This window comes from Micromys minutus (assembly GCF_963924665.1).
Source record: "Micromys minutus genome assembly, chromosome: 18".
NCBI classification, from domain to species: Eukaryota; Metazoa; Chordata; class Mammalia; order Rodentia; family Muridae; genus Micromys; species Micromys minutus.
In genome coordinates, this window is record NC_137953.1 from 16,688,224 (window position 1) to 16,707,676 (window position 19,453).

General features: G+C 41.4%; 1 protein-coding gene across 1 annotated transcript in view; it reads left to right on the forward strand.

Moving 5' to 3' along the window:
* Positions 1-16,333, forward strand: part of IL12RB2 (interleukin 12 receptor subunit beta 2) — a gene marked incomplete at its 5' end in the record, with an annotated part of 60,556 nt that extends 44,223 nt beyond the window's left edge. Inside the window, 6 exons of the mRNA XM_080931863.1 lie at positions 3,536-3,634; positions 3,716-3,874; positions 7,899-8,036; positions 8,468-8,558; positions 11,360-11,459; positions 15,187-16,333. Of these exons, the coding sequence (XP_080787989.1) occupies positions 3,536-3,634; positions 3,716-3,874; positions 7,899-8,036; positions 8,468-8,558; positions 11,360-11,459; positions 15,187-15,708 (1,109 nt within the window). The 3' untranslated portion in view covers positions 15,709-16,333. The remainder of the gene's footprint in view (positions 1-3,535; positions 3,635-3,715; positions 3,875-7,898; positions 8,037-8,467; positions 8,559-11,359; positions 11,460-15,186) is intronic.
* Between the last annotated feature and the right edge of the window lie 3,120 nt (positions 16,334-19,453).

Here is a 19,453-nt window from a genome sequence, read left to right on the forward strand (position 1 = left end):
GGGTATGCTTGTACACCACAGCACCCAGGAGGCAGAGGCAGGAGGATGCTGAGTTTGAGGCCAGGCTGCTCTACACAATGAATTCCCTAACAGCCAGAGGCTACGTAAAGAGATGGAGACGATCTCAAAAAAAAAAAAAAAAAAAAAAAGCAAAAAAACTGAATAGGTTTTCCAGCTAAACTATATATTTGTTACATTATGAAAATCATTACCTCTTTAAGGGTATGTATACAATCTGATTAAGGTAAGGTGTACTTGGAGAAAAACACCATATTAAACAGCAATATACGAGCTGATCTTTGACTGTGTGCCTCTTGTTTGGCCTGCCTGCCCAGACTTATCGCAGACTAGGATCTCCTTAATAACCTTTACAGAGGAGGCTGCATGCAGTGAGCATCCAGAGAAAGAACGGGCACTGAACATCTAGTAATTCTCATTGGAAACCATGTAGCCTATAGAAGAGACATTTGGAAGGGGTGTGGCAGGCAGTTTTAATTGTTGTTGGTGGTTCCAACGTGTATGCAAGCCAAAGTGTATGCAAGCCAAAGTGTGTGTTTCCTTGGTTGTTCTGGAGAGCAACAAGACTCCAACCCTGAAAGGAAACAAGAACAGAAGGCGTTGATTTTGTTGTTTAAGGCCCAGAGATCCTCCTGCCTCTGTCTTCTGAGCGGTAGAACTAAAGGCATGCATTACAACACCCCAGCAGGAGGCTTCAGTTTTGAGATCAGCTTTGAGACCTTCTGGGATGACTGGAGGCTTTCCAGTAATACCAGTTTCCCCCAGGAGCTATCCCACCCATCCAATTAAATGGAACACCAAGAGGAAGAACATTGACTGACCTGGGAAGCAATAGCAAGACCCATCCCTCCTGGACAATCTGAGCTGTGTCTCTCCTTCGGAAATCAGATAATTCTGTACGAATACCATAGAGTAGATGAAGAAAATGCCCTTCGCGCTTAGTGGAATTAAATATTCTGAATTGCTTTTGAATTATGCATCTGAATAAAACCAGCTTAATAAAGCTGTAAAATAGCATACTAATATTGTTCTGCCACTTGGAAATACTTGGTGTCCAATTACTTTTTGTTAAACTGAAAGTTTCACCAATTGCTACTTAGCATAAATTATTTTATTTAATTATTAAGTATTATCCCCAGCGCCACTAGGTCCTTACATGCTTTTTCTGACTCTGGCTGGACGGACAGTGTCAGCTGTTCCAACATGAGCCAGAGTAAACCCGATTCCTGAATCGGCTTGTGGACCTACAGACTCTCATTACCATCCTGTGTGCCCACTGGGTCTCAGTGTCTGGAAGTGTAGTCTCCGAGCCTACAGAATGACTCTCGGTTACATTATTCATAGAAGAGCTGCCTGCTTTGTCCCACACCTAAAGTGAAACTAAATCTCTGCCAGGAAACTGTAAAACAAATTACAAACATAGAGACAGGGCCTTTGCCCAAGGGTGCTGCGTAGATGTAGGTCAGCATAGTGGCACGAAAGCTTGGAAACTGGGCCATAGTGCAAAGGCAACTTCTGCACAAGGGCTTCCTGAAGATTCTAAGGTGGAGAGCAGACGCCACTGTGGGATGTACATTCAGAATCATCCAAAAACCAAAAACAAAAACACTCAGCTTCTGATTGATACAGTAAAGCTCTTGCTCACATTTTGCTTTGCAAGGCTCACCAGGAACTCCCAGATCTCCACGGGGCACAATGGTTAGTTAGCTCCTCCCAAGACAACATGAGGCAGGAGAGCAGAGAGCCACCCGCCAGAGCCTTCCAAAGAAAGTATGATGCCATATCTTTTGATGCCCTTCAGCCTGAGTCTCATGGCACTCCACAGACAGAGCTGGCAAGGGCTCCCTGCATGTTCTCAGGTTTAAGAACTCAAGTTGGAGCCCGCCCTTGTGTGCACCCGTTCTTGTCAAGCTCTCTCCCACGATTGACTGAATGATCATTTAATGGGCTTTCGTTTTTTTTTTTTAAAAAAAAAAAAAAAGAGCCATACCCAATTTAGTCAGTAGTTGTGTGAGGTGAAATCCCTCTGCACCCCCAAAAGACATTGAACCTTGTGAATTATATTGTAAGGGACTCAATTAAGCAATTAGCCTGCTCCTAAGCTCCTGATACTATTTCCCAGTGGGAGTGAGCTCTCGCTAGGTGATTTGGAATTTAGGGGGCTAGAGAGATGGCTCAGAAGTTAAGAGTAATTCCTGATTTCCTAGAGAACCCATGTCAGGCAGCTCACGATTGCCTATAACCCCGATTTCAGAGGATCTGATACCTTAATCTGACTCCCACAGACACACCAACTCACCCATACCCACACCTACACCCCACCCTCCACCCACACACACACAAAACTGAAAATACGCTGTGAAAAAAAATGCGGATATTTATTTATTTATTCATTTATTTAGAAATAGGATTTCTCTGTGCAACAGCCCTGTCTGTCCTAGAACTCACTTTGAAGAATAAACTGGTCTTAAACTCACAGAGATCTACCCTCTGACCTATCTGACTCTGCCAAGTGCTGGGATTAAAGGTGTGCACCAGCACCCTCTGGCAAGATTTGGAATTTTAAAGGTACATCACAAGCAATGTTATGAAAGGACCTTCACTGGCAGTACAATTGGGGCTTTGGGCAGGGAAGAGACAATTTCTTCAAGACTGTTAGAAAATTGCAAAGTATGGCACTTACAAGCTAGAAAGGAGCACTAACATTCCTGGAAATCACCTGTCTTTGAAGCTCTGAGGCATCTGAGATCTAACTGGAAGGGCCCCGAAAGCCGAGGGCAGGCACCAGGGGCTGAACTCCTCTGAATGCACTCCTTAGTCACATATCAGGGTAGCATTGGGCTGCTGCGGACCTTGATGAGCATTGTGGAACTAGGAAAGCCACTGGGTTGCTTATGCCCGCAAAACTCCAGCTGCTCTATATAAACAGCAAATACATGATTTGTTTATAGAAGTCCAATATTCTGTGTGCTTGTATTTGTTTGGATATGCTTAAATCTTTGTGGAACGTCCCAAGCTTTTCTCGTTTTTAAGAACGATTACTGTTCTCTTAAATTAAGAATCGAGGCATGGTAGCGTATGTCTGAACCCGTGGCCTAAGGAGGCTGCTATGAATCTGAAGCCAGTTTGGGCCACATAGCAAGAATTTTATATAAATAAAATCCATCTGGAGAAATGGCTCCGTGGTTAGGAGCACTGACTGCTCTTCCAGACGTCCTGAGTTCAATTCTCTGCAACCACACGGTGGCTCACAACCATCTGTAATGGGATCTAATGCCCTCTTCTAGTTTGTCTGAACACAGCGACAATATATTAATAAACATAAAAGTAATAGTTAAACCTTTTAAAAATAAATAGGACTCATCAGTTTTCTTGGAAATCGTGGGAAACGGGAGACAGGGAACCTAGCTTAGGCCAGTGCTTTATCCTCAGTTCACATTGCTCTTTCATCTGGAAACAACAAAAAGATAGAAATGACTTGGATACAGGTATTAACATGAGTCCCTCTCCCTGGCAGAGAACATAAAGCCCTATATCTGTTATGAAATCCGGGTACATGCACTGTCAGAGGACCAAGGAGGGTGCAGCTCCATCAGAGGTGACTCCGGTCACAAAGGTGAGCCTCGGAATCTTTCAAGCTTCTGTTAGTGTTTTAGATTTGGAAGGTGACAGAAACTTCTTGTGTCCTTTTCCCCAGCGCCACTGAGTGGACCTCCTATCACTGCCATCACAGAGAAAAAGGAAAGTCCTTTTATTTCCTGGACCCACATCCCATTCCCCGAGCAGAGGGGCTGCATCCTTCGTTACAGAATATACTGGAAAGAACGAGACTCTACTGCGCAACCTAAGCTCTGCGGTATGTGTGAACTGCTAGCGCGGTAGGGCCTCTTGCTCAGGTGTTGGGAAAGCACAAGATGGGGCATGTCTTCCCTGCACACGAGCGAGAGCTCTAAGTCAGCACTTGCCAGGTGAGTCGAATGAAGAAACATAAGACACCTAAGTTCATACGTGCAAAGTTATCGAGTGCGCGCTACCTGCGGAGCAAACTGCTAAAGACCGAGAAATAAAGTGAGTGGACTAGGCTCTCAAAGCGCCTGCTCAGAGGGAGAGACAGCACCAGGATGGCTGGGAGGTAGACCTTGGTCACACAGTGAGATCCCGACTCAAACCAAATGACAAAGAGCAACCCTTGTGTTTTTGTTGAACTGGCGAACAAACACTTAAGACGGGTAAAAAGAAAAGCACAACCCAGTTTTGCAACCAAAACTCATAGTTCAGCATGAGTTTTTAAACTGGTAAGGAGGACTATGGCAACTCAAGTTATAATGGCACTGATGAGGTTAGTTCTAGGAGTAGGGCTTGAGACGTGAACACCCAGCAAAGGCACGTCATTACCAATCATATGCATCCTCGAGGCTCAGGAACGCACCTGGACAGTTTTTAACTCTTCACACATGCAGTTACCATCATATTTCCTTCTTGGAATGGATAAAATCCAGCACTGTTTAAGTAACTCTCTATGATTCACAATTGTTCTATAGCTGAAAAAAAGCAAAACAATTACAATAAGTCCTGGGTCGGAGCGTTATCTCAGATGGTTTCATGAGATACTCATTTATCTAACAAGTCACTTCTGAGATCTGCTCTTCCAATCTTTGATCTAATCAGAGCTCTTTTGTTTTTATTTTTGCCGCTTCCTGGCTTGCACTTCTGCTTCATAAGCAATTGGCTTTCTTTCAAGTACGATCTGTTAGAAAGGGGCATTTCATTGGAGCCACTGGCCCAAAAATATAAGAAGGCCACTTGAGTGGCAGGGCCAGAGTTCTTTTGCTGCAGGAAAGCTTAAAAGCCTTAACACGTTTGTCTTTTATCTTGACATTTCTTTCAGTTATGACTCTCACAGTTAACTGTTCTGAGAGAGAATAAGTTCTTGGGCTATTCTGTGTGCATTCCTTCAGAAAAAGAAATTAATGCACACACAAAAACGTGCTTCGGACCTTTTTCTTTATGGGCCTGCACTTTCTATGATCTTTCCACATCTGTCTCTGTGAAGTTGACTCATCCTTAATTAACAGCTCTGTAGACTTCGTCATTTGTTAATCTGTCACCAGGTCTATCAGGGTAAGTCAGTTTTGAGAGGTCTCCTAGGTTGGCAAATCATCTGGCCTTTCCATGGGCTCTATGGGATCCTTCCTGAAATATTTGTCCCAGAAATGATTTCCTTGCAGCAACATTTGAACCAGTGCCTATTTATGAACATGAAGATCAGTGCGGTCAGTTGGTTCTGTAGCCATTGCTGCATATGTTGAAAATAACCTACCTTATTTTGCCATAGAGCTGATGCATCTAAAGCCTACACAAGAGTATTCTAAAGTAAGCTAAAAGTCGAGATTTACAGTCTGATTTTATACAATCCTATATTAAATCCCTACTTACTCCAATAAGTACTGACTGGCAAGCTTCATTCCCTATCCTCAGAGCCTTCAGTGTGTCAAGAGCTAACAAAGTCTAAACAAACACTACTGTAGGGCAGTGCAACTGGAAAGCACGAAATTTAATACCTATTCTAGATGGTAGGAAGGGTCAGGGAGAAACAAGACACCCGGAGAGAAAGGGCCCCGATAGCAAGAGAAATGTTGCCAGTGCCAAAAGAAAGGGGCTGGAGCCTGACTGTTTGCTTTAGGTACCCAGTCCCAGGGAACTGTGCAAATGCACGTGGAAGTATCAGTTGTTTGGCACCAGCCTGGGCAGGTGAGGTGAGGTGAAGAACTAGCATGCCCCAGCATCTCAGTGCACACAGCCTGTGGTCTGATGGCATGCAGTAATGCTCTAACAGTAAGCACACCTCCTCTCTGCAGGACACATAATACTGCCTGGCTATTTTTGCCAACAAATTCTAAGCAGTCAAGGGCACAAGTTATAGCAGTTTGATCACCTCTCTAGAACTCGGCAAGAGAGCTGGTAGGTGCACTTACTAAGCATGGTATTCATTGAATGGTTGAATCCGTTCCTAGTAACTGTGTAATTGTTTGGCCTGATCTTCTTGAGTTTCAAAGCCACTGTCTTTCAGATGGATGACAACAATTACATCCTCTAAATTCATTCCTTTATCACTGAACCACCAGAGTTTAAAATTTCATCTGCTGAGGCTTGAAGGAACCCTTTATCTCCTCTGGGGATCACAGCCCAGAGGCAGCAGGACCTGTCTTTCCTGCTGGACTTCTCTCATTACATAACTCAGCCTATTTTGCTAACAAAACTGCTGACTCTACCATCCTCAGCTCCCCACAACAGCTTTTTTTGTTCTTCAAACATGCATGCACGAATGAACATTACCAGCCCAGCAAATCACAGAAATCCCTTCCATTCTGCTCCAGTGTCTCATCCCTTCCCCAGTTCAGGACACCTCACACAGTTGGACAGCCAACACCCTGGTACCTGCAAAATGAACAGAAGCTCTTCCTAAAGTTCATTTTTTTAAAATTCCCTGCTTTAGAAATAGAGAACACACATGGACACATACACATGATTGCTTACACACATTGCTTAAGTCTGGATAAGCAATTTCACCAAGTTATATCAGACCTTAGGATTTTCCACAAGCTGTTTTTCTTAACAGGTGGTAAAATATAGAGCTATTCTGGTAGAACCTTTGAAATGACCTCACCCTTTTTCAGTGGGGCACAGGGACTATTCCAGGGCCCCTTCTTACTGCCTTTGTAAAAAACAGAGTGGACAAAGGATGTTCTTCATGTTACATGGTTCTCTGCCTTGATGCAGCCAAAAACAATCTGTGACTGTTCATGAGTCTGCTTATGAAATTAGATACAGTGCTAAGATCCAGTTCTCACCACTGTCCTCAGCATAGGCACAGGCTGACTGAGTGAACCAACAGCTACTACTGCTCAAGTTCAGGCCTTGTTGATAGTGGGAATCAAACCAAGGAGATTGTATGTAGGAGGCAAGCACGTTAAACACAGCTACAGACTATACCCACTCCGCCTTGATTTCACAGCCCTCTCTCCTTTGCCTCCCACATACTGAGATTACAGGTTTGTACCACCATATTCAGCATTTTCCCCCAGCGGTTGAAGGTCACCCTATGAGCTACCCCAGAACACTCCAGAAGATTGTTTCCTAAAGGCTACCTCAACTCACCCATGTCTTAAAGAGAAAAGCAGCCTCATACATTGTCCCACACACTCTACTTTACAGAGAAACTAAAGGAGTGTTGAAAGCATGAGGAACTGCGATCTGGGAGCCAAAGCTTCATCTCTGTACCATGGCTCTGGTTTCTCATGATTTTGTGTCAAATTGAACCTCGGCACTGTAAGTTCAAGAACAGAGCCTAACAAAAAGAAAACAGCAAAAGCACAACAAAAGTACAATCTATCTGGTGCCTACCTCTCCTCTGGGGACACTAGACATCCACTTGGTACACAGACATACATGAAGGAAAAACACCTGTACACATAAAATTAAATGAATAAAATTTTAAATGTTTCACTAATTTGTAAACTTGGATTTTTAAAAATTCTATCATCTTGAAAATAATTTTATACTAATTTCCTCAGTAATTAGCAAGTGACCTGATAAATATGAGGAATGCAGTCATGGAAAACAAAGAATTGCTCCAAATAAATAGTTTCACAGATAAGAACAATTCTTTCAGAACATTTCTATCATAGAAAAAACTGTATGCTACACTAACAAGACCTCATAAATGACCATATTTCTTGAAGTATTAAGTGCTTATGGATGTCAATGCTTTTAAGATAGAAATTTGCTTCTCTCTCAAATTAAATGATACATTAAAAATAAAAATAGGTGAATAGCCCCACTCAATTATTCCTTATACTATGATTTTATCTTTCTTTCAGAAATTCAGTACAGACACTCTCAAAACTCACATCCAGTAAGAAGCCTACAGCCCAGGATGACATATGTCCTATGGATGACAGCTGTGACAGCTGCTGGTGAAAGTCCCCAAGGAAATGAAAGGGAATTTTGTCCACAGGGTAAGAAACTAAAGACTGCCAGTCCACCGTGGGCTCTGACATAGACACACTCCCATGGGACTTTTCTTACCTCACTTCTTGACTTCCCTATAGGCACTTCACACTTGCCGCTACCTTTGAGTTGCTCTTCTATCCCACTGTCTGCCTGAAGAAAATGTCAACTCATTTTTCAAAATGCAGAAGAAATCCTTTCCCTCATGCAGGGAGCCCAGTGAGGCTTATGTCCACTACTATATACTCCTTCCAGGCTTGTGAGCTCGGGAAGCCCTTATAGGGCTTAAGAATCTCTTAGAATTTACAATGGCACCCCACAGGGTCCCTCTCTCAAGCTAAACAGTCAAAAATGACTAAGCTCCAGGGGACTCAAAAAGATCAAACTTCTGAAGAATTCGCTGAAGATAACTCAGTAACAAGATTTGCTAACTTTCCAGGAAAAGCCAACTGGAAAACGTTCGTGGTATCAAGCATCTGCATCGCTATCATCATGGTGGGCACTTTCTCAATTCGTTACCTCCGGCAAAAGTGAGTTGGTTGCACCCCCCCAATTTAATACATGGACTGTGCTTTCATGTGTGAGTGTGTACATATAAGGGGAAGAATGCAGCTATGCATAGGTATGTGGAGGGCAGAGGAAGATGTTGGGTGTCTTCCTATACACTTTCAGCCTTATTTACTTTCAGGGTCTTTCATTGACTCCAAGGTTGACATTTTAACTAGGCTGATGGACCAGCCAGCTCCAGGGATTCTGCTGTCTCCCTCCTGTAATGCTGAGTTTACAGGCACACACAGCTGGCTAGACTTGGCTTTTATGTGTCCCAAGGAAGTGAACCAGATCCTCATGCATGCCCAACAAATACTAATACCCACTAAAAACCATCTCCCCAGTCCTATAAATACATTTTAAAAATATAAACCATGGCTGCTATGAGGCGGGCAGATAAATCACTGGTAGGAGAATAAATTTATTCAACCTTTTTGGCTGAATGTATGTCAAAATTTTAAAAGTTGACATTTAATTTTTAAATCCCAAACAACAGAAATATATGTATATGTGTGTGTGTATATATATCTATACATGTAAATACATATATATATATATATTAGATGCATGTATATAGTTGAAGGAAAATATGCTTACTAAAATACTGTTCAGTAGGAAAATATTTCAAAGAACCTAAATGTTAGTCAGTGAGACTAGTTTGATTCACCAAAACACCATACGAAAATAACTTTCTATTATCCATAATATTGAAATTAGTGTAATATTATTTTTTAAATTTTGCAGGACAGTATTTTTACATTTTGAAGTGAAATGCATACAGAAACATGTCACATACACAGTCGAGGAGCAGGCAATCTGGCGGAAACATCTGACACCCCACTAGTCATCAGGGTGACTCAGCTCATCTGGCTACCTAGGAAGAGGTCTCCTTCCCTCATCACTGTGCAGTTCCTTCTGCATGCACAAACCCCAAATCACTTCCCCAGTGGAGGACTGGCTTTCCATCAAGGGTACATGAGTAGTTGTGTTCCTGTTAGAACACAAGTTCTCAGTATGTAGTTGCTGTGAATACTCTGACTGCCTGAATCCATGTAACTGTTGTAGCAGGTTCTCAGCTGGATAAAGAAACCTAGGTAAAGGGCTGCTTTCATGGCTCCACAGTTGGCCTGAACAACTTTCCTATGGCACTCTCCTGATTGGATGAGATGTTACCCTGTCTCATCCTACAGCTTCTGTGTGTTCTCTCACTCTGTGATCTTACAGCTATGGAACTAACAGCCACTGTATTCTACAGTCAAGGAAAACGGGAAAGGGGTGTCAATACTTCCTCTTTAAGGAGCCTTAAAGAAGTGGTACAAGATACTTTTAGTCATATCTCAATAGACAGAACCTGGTGAGGCAGAAGTGACTGACACTGTGGCCTTTTACCTGAACTTTCTGTTATTCCAATAAAGCAAGACCCTGAATAAAGAGGAAACAGCCCATGGCAATGAGCACTCTGCTCCAAAGATGCACTACACAGTATTAAATGGTGGTTATATTTGGTAACAATAGGTGACTTTAATTTTATTATTTATCTCATAAAAATTGGGCTGACAAGATAGATCTCAGTAGATAAAGGCACTTGTCACCAAGGCTGATGACTGAGATTGATTTCTAGAACCCACTACCAAGCTGTTCTTTGACTTCACCTGCATGATAGCACATGTGCACCCACACCAATACAAAATAACCATTTTTTAGATTGTTTAAAAAATACTATTTTGCAAAAGAAAAATAATCAGTTCATTTTTCAACACAAAGCTGTCTTCAGATGCCAAGTGTTAGGTGCCAAATACAACTAGCTCAGTGTTCTGCCAGCCAGTGCACTTCATCTGGCAAATCTACCAAAAGAGCCTCAACACAGAGGTCTTTAAAGACTTTGGAGGGGGCTGGAGACATCAAACTACCACTAACCACCACTGCCAGACAGCAAATCTAACATAGTGGTTCTCAGCCTGTGGGTAGCAGCCCCCTGGGGGAGGGTGTTGAATAACCCTTTCACAGTGGTTGCATATCAGATATCCTGCATATCCGATATTTCCAGGATTCATAACAATACAAAACTAGAACTATATTAAAGGGTGGCATTAGGAAGGTTGAAAACCACTGATCTAAGTTAAATCCTATGTGGCCTTTTCTCATCAAAGTTTATCTTTTTTTTTTTTTTGAACAATACTTCAGATTGGTTTAAATAATGTGTATTTATAAGCTTCTTGAATTTTTCCTCATCACATTATAAGACCAAACTTTTTATGTAACTATGTTATGCTATGTTAACAGTATAACCAGTTAACTGAGATTTCTCTAGAATACCCTTTTTGTGGCATCTTAAACATGATTATATTCAAGTTATTACTCTAGTCCATATCCTTCATTGTATCAATTTTATTATAAACGCTAAATATTTTAATTAGTTCATTAGTAAGGTCCCTAGGCATATGAACAATGTCTTCTGCTTGGTGCTTCCATTTTCAGCATGTGCTGCTGTAATGGTCACATATTTAGTTTAATGATATTTGCTGAGATAATATATGGCTAGTGACAGACTGCTAAAATATAGGTGAAAGCAAAAAATTTTTATTTAGCCAAGCCAATTCTAAGTGGCTACATCCTGTCACCAATCCAAGAAATTCTAGCCTTCAATAATGTTCCTTTCGGGGGACTGTATTTTGCTCTTTCCAAAGAGTCCTCTCCCCTGAAATAGCTGCACTGAAAGCCTGTGCACCTGTGCCTTCGTAAACATATTCAACCAAATGTCACTGTTTTCTTTTATTTACAGGGCATTTGATCTACTCTCTACTCTCAAACCTCAATGGTACAGCAGAACTATTCCAGATCCAGCAAATAGCACTTGGGTAAAGCAGCATCCCATTATGGAGGTAAGGCACCAATCACACTGGCTGCCAGTACAGTGCTAGTGATGAAAACATCTAAGGAACTCGACACCCCAGTAATGAGATTCTGTGGGTGAGCCAAATTTGTAAAGAGCCATCATGAAAACTTCTGAAGCCCATGAGTATAAAACCCACCTACCAGGCTTTATTCCCTTATGAGCTTTCATGATCTTCCTCACTTCAACTTACTTCAAAGAGAAAGCAAGTGGTTTTTGCCAATTGGACCAGTACTTAGATAAGTGAAGTTAACTTTCCCAGTCCTGCTGAAGTAAAACAACAGAGAAGTAAAAGAACCACTGGTTTTGGAGTTTGTGGAAAGCTTTATGTAAGAGCTGGCTCAGCAGACAAGGGAATCTTTCCTGCTGCTGTAGGCCAAGACTTTCAAGATTCTTCTCTTGAATTATTTCCTTAAGCCAGAAGCCAGTGACTCAGCCTCTGCTTAGAGGAACTGATACTAGCCATCAGTGCTTTAAAAGTGTAAATCACTTTAGCGTTTTTTGCAATTGGGTCTGGAAGGTCCTGCCTGTTGCGTAACTTGTCCAAGTATCTGAACACCAAGCATCACTGTATTGTATACTGCAGTGAAGAGTCAATAAGATAATATCAAGTAAAGAAAATGCTTTTCACTTTTTTGTTGGGCTTTTGTTTTTTTAATGGGGGGAGGTTAGAATAGGGTGTTTGGGTTTTTTTGTTTGTTTGTTTTTTGTTTTGTTTTCTCTATAGAGAAAAGGCCAATCTTTAGTTGGCCACAAACTCAGAGATCCCAAATGCCTCAGACTGCCAAGTGCTTGTATTATGGGCATTATCCACCATGTCCATATCTTTTCAGTTTTCATTTTCTTCCCAAGAACAACCATACTTGAAGACTTCTATTAAGGGATTTTTGTTTGCATTAAGTAACAAGAGCAAGAATAGGGACAAAGACAGATGTACATTCACAATATACTACCTACTATGTACTTCTTTTAAAGTACGTAATTATAGTGCATTAACATATTGTTTATATATAACCTACATACTACTTCCCTTGTAGCAGGCACTTTTAATTTCATGCATTGACAACTTGACAGCTGTCATACTATTATCCTCATCTTTCAGATGAGGAGACTGAGGCAAAGAATAAAATAATGTGCCCAATACTAGTGATAAATGATGGAGCCTAAATTCATTTCCAAGCAGGATATGAAGACATTTTAACCTTAGACCATAACTCTCAGCTGAACAGACTTACTAGGGAGGTATCGATATACCAGCCCTCATCATGAGATGACACAGTGGTCTACGGAAATGTACGATAAAAAGCCACAAAACCTTAATAGTTGCCTTGCTGGTGTGGATTCAAGAACACTTGATCCAATCGAGCTTGACATTCTAAAACTAAAACAGTGAGAGGGGCTCTGTCTTGGGTGAAACACCGCCCTTCATGCTATAACCATGAACTCTGACCAGGAAATATTAACACAGAGATGCTACAAGCCTTGATGAAATGCCAAGGTGCCCAAAGGTTTAGAAACAGTACAGTAACAGAACCTGGCATATGATCACATGCCAAAAGTTGCATGGCAGAAGTACATTCACTGCAATTTAAGTACAAGTAAAACATGCATTGAAACACCTATATTGCTTAAAGTATTTTTTAACCATGTCTAAGTGTGTGCGTTTGGGGGTTGGGAGGATTAAGACCTGTTTCATGAATTTATAACAACTGCTTAATGTAGTGTTCCTGGGTATGCAGATGGCCTTTACAGAAGCCAGCCAAACGCAAACATTCATTCTTGCGTAGCCACCTCTGGAGAGAATAGGAAGCCTTTTCATCTTTATTGCATATTCTTGTTGACCTCTTAACTATGTACTTGTATTACTTTGTACAAGTAATCAGGGAATTGTGGGGGAAAGTAATTCACCGCTGCAGAGATGCTCAATGGTTAGTTAAGCATACACACTTGCTGTGGACTGTTGGCCAGCACCCAAAATGTAGCTCTAGGATCTGATGGCTTCTGCAGGCACTTCATTCATGTAGTACAGACATGCATGCAAGCTAAACACTCCTACACACAAAATAAAATAGCCTACTAGCTGAAGGTTTCAGTGCAGTCCAGGTCACTACATACTAAAATGCTAGCTAGGCTGTACTAACTAAAAGCAGAGTAGATGATGTTCTTGAGCCCTGGGGTTAAAAGAACTTTCCAGAAGCCAGCCCCAAAAATGGGCTGGGGAGTAGCTTATTTATATTGCCCCACAGAGGCAGAACAGCTCACCTAGTAAAACAGCCTTTCCCATTATCTTGTTCCCACAAGGTAGCCATGCCTTTGGCACAACTGCCATCCATGCATATCCTAAGAAAAATCTACATGCCAGGACCAGCTTGAGAATAGTCATAGGAGAGCTGGCACTTTTAAAGGATAGAACCCCCTTGTGAACAGCACCATCATTTCTCAACATGCCATGCCAAAAACAAAGCTTGCCATATCAGAGGCTAATTATACCAAGACTCGCTTGTACAACTTGTCATTTAATGCCCCCCCCAACCCCCGCTGGACGGGCAAAGATAAGGTGATCAAATTTTCCCAGCCAAAGAATATCAAAGCAGGACTTGTCTTCAGAATTTTCCCAGTTATATTTGGATCCTCATGAGTGGTGTGCTGAGTAAAATGCAATGAAAAATAGGGGCTAATGAGCACGATGAAGGGTTGGTGACACTAACAAACTATGTTGAAGTAGTAGATAGATGTAGAGGTAAGCAGACTAGGAGTTGAAATCTTTGTGAGCATGTAATAGCATGGAGCTCTACCTTGGAAATCCCACGAAGAGCGAGTGTGTTAGGATGTAAAGACTCAACCAAACCCTAGTAGGAGAAACGTACGAAGTACCAAAGACTTGATTTGACAACTGGCAGTAAACTTTGAAAGTAGAAGACATAAGTGGGGAGTAACCAAAGGGATCCTGAGAAAACTATCAGAAAAATTAAGTAATGGATTATATAAACTAGTCAGAGAGGAAAAGATGAAAACCTGATACAGAGAAGCTATTCAAGTAGTCTTTCTTAAATGTCAAATCTAATAAGAACATTACCTTACCTGAAACCATATAATTCCATCAAAGCCCAAACCCCTTAGATTGCTTCCAAAGCGCCTTCATGATGAAGATGATGCCTTTAATCACATTTTTAATCCTAACACTGAGGAGGCAGAGATCCAAGCTAGCCAAGGCTACATAACAATGATGCTGCCTTTAAGAAAAAGCACGTCATGAGTAGCCTTTCCCATTTCTATCCTTCTTATCTTTTCTAGTACTAACATCAGGGTTAGGGGTGATTCAGTGGTAAAGCACTTGCCTTATCTTGCATAAATCCGAGTTTGATTCTCAACGAAAGGTAATGGGCAACAAACCAGAAGGCTTAAGAATACCAATTTCCTTCTACCACCTCCAACCTGGAAAATACTCTTAATCCCTCTCCACATTGCCCTAAGCTTTTCCTTTCCATCTCCATGCCTTTGAGTGAAGGTTAAGCTGAGCAGTCAATCTGTCCTTCACTGGAGAATGGCAGTGATGGGAGTAGGGGGTGGGGATGGGGGTAAATCTGGCTCTGGACTCTCCAAAATCTACAAACCCAGTTTCTCACCTGAGGCTGAAGCAAGACAGGGTGTGAGATTTTGGAAACCTGGAGAACTACGCTATCAAAAAATAACCAACACTTCCACTCTTCTCCCAGGAGAAGATCCAGCTACCTGTTGACAATCTCCTGATGGCCTGGCCCACTCCTGAAGAGCCTGAGCCCCTGATCATCAATGAAATTCTCTACCAAATGATCCCAGTCGTCAGACAGCCCTATTGCTTCAAAAGAGGACAAGGGTTCCAAGGTTACTCTACCTCCAAGGAAGACACAATATATATTGCCACCAATCCACAAGCTACAGGAACTTTCACAGCTGAGACAAGACAACTAGTGAATCTATACAAGGTGCTAGGAAACAGGGACCCTGACCCAAAACTGGGTAACCTGACAGTCACCCCAGTGAACTACATTCCTAACCACGAAGGCTATTTGCCCTCTAACATAGATCTCTCCTCACATGAAGCTGACACAAGTGATTCTTTAGACCTGGAGCGTCAACATATTTCTCTCTCCATTTTTGCATCAAGTTCTCTCCATCCATTCACCTTCTGTGGTGAAGGGCTGACTCTAGATAGGTTAAAGATGGGCTATGACTCCCTTATGAGTAATGATGCTTGATACCTAGAAAGTCAATGTGCTCCATTAGTAGAATTACAAGGGCAGCACAATCTACTGGCCCAGTTCCTATCTTTGGTATTATCAGGCCTGTCTATAAGCTTCAGGACAGTGCAGACAAGCCAGCTGTTTCCAGATAGTTAGCTTCACTAACAATAGGAACTAAGTCTTATGGATAAGAAGATGCCAAACACCGACGAACATCAGTATTTCAGAAGGGCCCTCAAGATAGTCATGTGTATTCACACACAGCAGGTGTCTCAGCTTTAACTGTCAATCAGTATCAGCTTGATGAAGAATTGCCTGTGTTCTTCCTCAGTAACTCTTGTTATGGCATGTGCCACCTTCAACACCAGTTACCTCTTGGTCTAAAACCTCAATCTACAAGAAGACTTTGTTGTTCTGTTTCTTCACCACTGTGGCCTGGCTCAGCACCCTCTCCTGGCGTACCACTGCAAAGTCCAGTGCCAGTTAAAGTCCAAGAAAGTTTTTTCTTAAATGTCAAGCCTGAGATCTCCACCCCATTCTCTCCAGAAACACCTTTTCTGTTCAAAGTATCTATTGCAAAGCTGTACTTTTCTAACCTAACAAATTACCAACATGTCCTTAACCCAGCCCTATAACGTATTCTTAGCATACTTAACAAACTTCCCATGCACCCCTAGAAATTGAAGCTATTAAATGAATTTTTGCACATAAACAGTCCCCTGCCATGAATGGCAAAGATACCTTTCCTCGGGCCAATTTACTCGAAATGTAGTGAATTGCCAACTGTGCTCTTGCTCTATTTTCTCTTCCTCCAAAGCCTTATGTGTGTGACTTAATCCCTTGAAAAGGTTTTTCAACTCATGAAAAGACCCAAGTAAGACTGAAAGCTTCTTCCACACTTTCCCTCATTAGACTCTTACCCTTAGCATTATACTACAACCAACTTGGCAAGTGCTTCCCAGTAGCGTTGCTTGTGTTACCTGTCAACACTGATCAGCTCTTGCTTCCCACCATCTACTCCAGCGCAAGCTTTATAACATGAACACGTGAGGGCTCTTTCAATGTACATTACGCATGTATCACTTTGCCTAGTAGATCAATGGCTATCAGAGGACTGTGTAACTTTTCCTGACCATTACAAGTAATTTCTGTGATTTCTTGCAAAACGTCCTCCCCTTGATTCAGATGGAATTCCAAATAAAGTTACGCTTTTCCTTGGTATTTGTCAATCCTAAAGTATATTCCACCAACAACATACATCATCGTTTTAATCAATAAAATTCCAGTTCTCTGGAACCTAAATACCAGTGTATACCACAACCAAAGTAATTCATGCAAGTCCACCCCCCCCCCAATTTTAATTTGTATGAGAATTTGGAGCACAACCTGAAATGTCCCTTTTCCAGAAGCCAGGCTCTTTTCTAGCTCTATCTGTAGGCAAGTGGAGTGCTAAACTTCATTTCATAGATTCTCCCTAGTCCTAAATCACCAACCACTTTTTAGCTATATCCACAATTCACTTATGTCAGGAGCCAGGAAGAAAAGAAATGCCTGTGTTCTGTTCTTTTTCTTTCTCACTAGGATGCTTTTCTGAGTCACCTGAAAGTTGTATACTATTATGATATCAAAGGTGAACACCTCCAAAGATTTATTTTTCCATCTAGCCTACAGAATTTATGTTCACTTGTGACAGGAAAAACTCGTACAACAAAGCATCTTCATCAAAGTTTAAAGAAGACCTTCTTTCTTTCCTACAATAGAAAATCAATTCAGACTAAATGTGTCCAGTGATACAGCACAGCCTACCACACAAAAGAGTGGGCTAGACTCCCCAGAGCAGATGATGAGCTGGCATTTCCAATTTGAGTAATGAAAAGAATCAAGTGGAAATATACAGCTTATGCCAAAATAATGTATATAACAGATAGAAAATAGGTTCCTTAATTGGGCTATCACACAGATAACTAAATCTGCACTTCAATGACACAAAGTACATAATATCACCTAAGTATGGTCAACTGTAACTAAAGGAATGAAAACCAAATACTACTTGATATTTTAGCCAGCTAGCAAAGATTTCACAGCATAGCAGCCAGTATTAAGAGAAACTGGCATTAGTAGATTCTGAAGGGCTGTTGGAAATATTCAACAAAATTCTAACCACCAATCCGATCCTCAACACCGGTAAGAACAGTTTAATATCCTGATCCTCAACACTGGTAAGAACAGTTTAATATCCTAAGAACCCATGATTTACCAACAGTAAGTCAGAATGATGGCCACCTGAAGACAAATACTGGCTATATAATAAAAATACTACAGAGTTCAAGGAATCTGACATTATTTTGACTTAAGAAAAAATCTGAACTGTACTGTGCCACTGGTTTCAATGATTTTTTTAGTGATCACTAGAGCTAAACTTAGCCTTTTACATTTTAATACCCAATTTAATATAGGGCACAGTTGAGTGGTTTAGAGCAATTTGCTCTTGCTACAGTTTCTACTCACAACACCACATGATGTCAATTCTCCAGTTCCACATCTGAAGCCGTCTTCTGGCCTCCGTGGTCATGGCATGCAAGCAATGTACATACTTACATTCAAAACACCCATACACATAAAATATAAACAAGTTTTACACTGTTTAACTTCCTGTTAGGGGCACGCTATGGAACCAAATGCCTCTGCCTTCTGCACTCGTGAACATAACCCCACAAGTCCACTGGACCTGTCTGAGCAGGTTAACTAACGATATACAAATCCTGATACCAATTTCTGCAGGTTTGCTTTTTATCGGTATGGTAAAACATGACCAAAAACAATGTGGGACACAAAGGGTTGGTTTACGTATCCCAATCACGGATCACCAAAGGAAGCCAGGAGCAGAGACCATGGAGGAACACTGTTTACTGGCTTGCTCTCACATCTCCCACAAAACGAACAAAAAAACAACACATTAAGCTTTGAGCACTTCCACCTTCTTCCCCAAACAGGTAATATTCCACGCCTGATACTAATCTGTGTCCTAATTTGCTTTCTCTGGCTGTAATAAAACCCTGACCAAATGCAGACTTGAGAGCAAAGTATTTTTATATTCCAATCACTGAAGGAAAACACCTTGGAGGCAGGAACTGAAGCAAAATATCATGAACACTCTCCGATGGTTTGATCACCTTACTTTTTAGAGGGGAAGAGGCATGCAACATAGAGATACAGGGGTAGCATCTCCCCCTTTAAGTTGGGCTTTCTCACATCAACCATTAACCAAGAGAATTTTCACCAGACATGACTATAGGCCAATCTAATAATATAAGCAATTCCTCAGTTATGCTCCCTCTCCTAGACAACTGTGCCAAGCTCACAAAAGACCTAACCATTACACTGATAAAATATATATCTTACAGTGTGGAGACCTGGCTTTAAGATAGGGAGGGCCTTGCTATGTAACAAGACTTCAGCTTTTAACCATAAATTCACCCTCAAGTATCACTAAGCCTCGCATGTGCCCTTTAAACACTGAGAATAAACTTTCACCCCATAATTCTACCCAACTTAATGCACTTTGAAGAGTAGCATAAATTATTTAAGCCAAAATTAGATGTCTGAATTTTGGTCCATGAATAAGTCTAAAATCATTTTCCTTTATTATACAGTATACTTACTGGGTAATTTTCTGAAAAAGGGTTAAGGATCACTGTACAGAATGATTCTCATTTACTTAATAACCCTAGTTTAGAAACACTAAAATGTCTACTGCAGT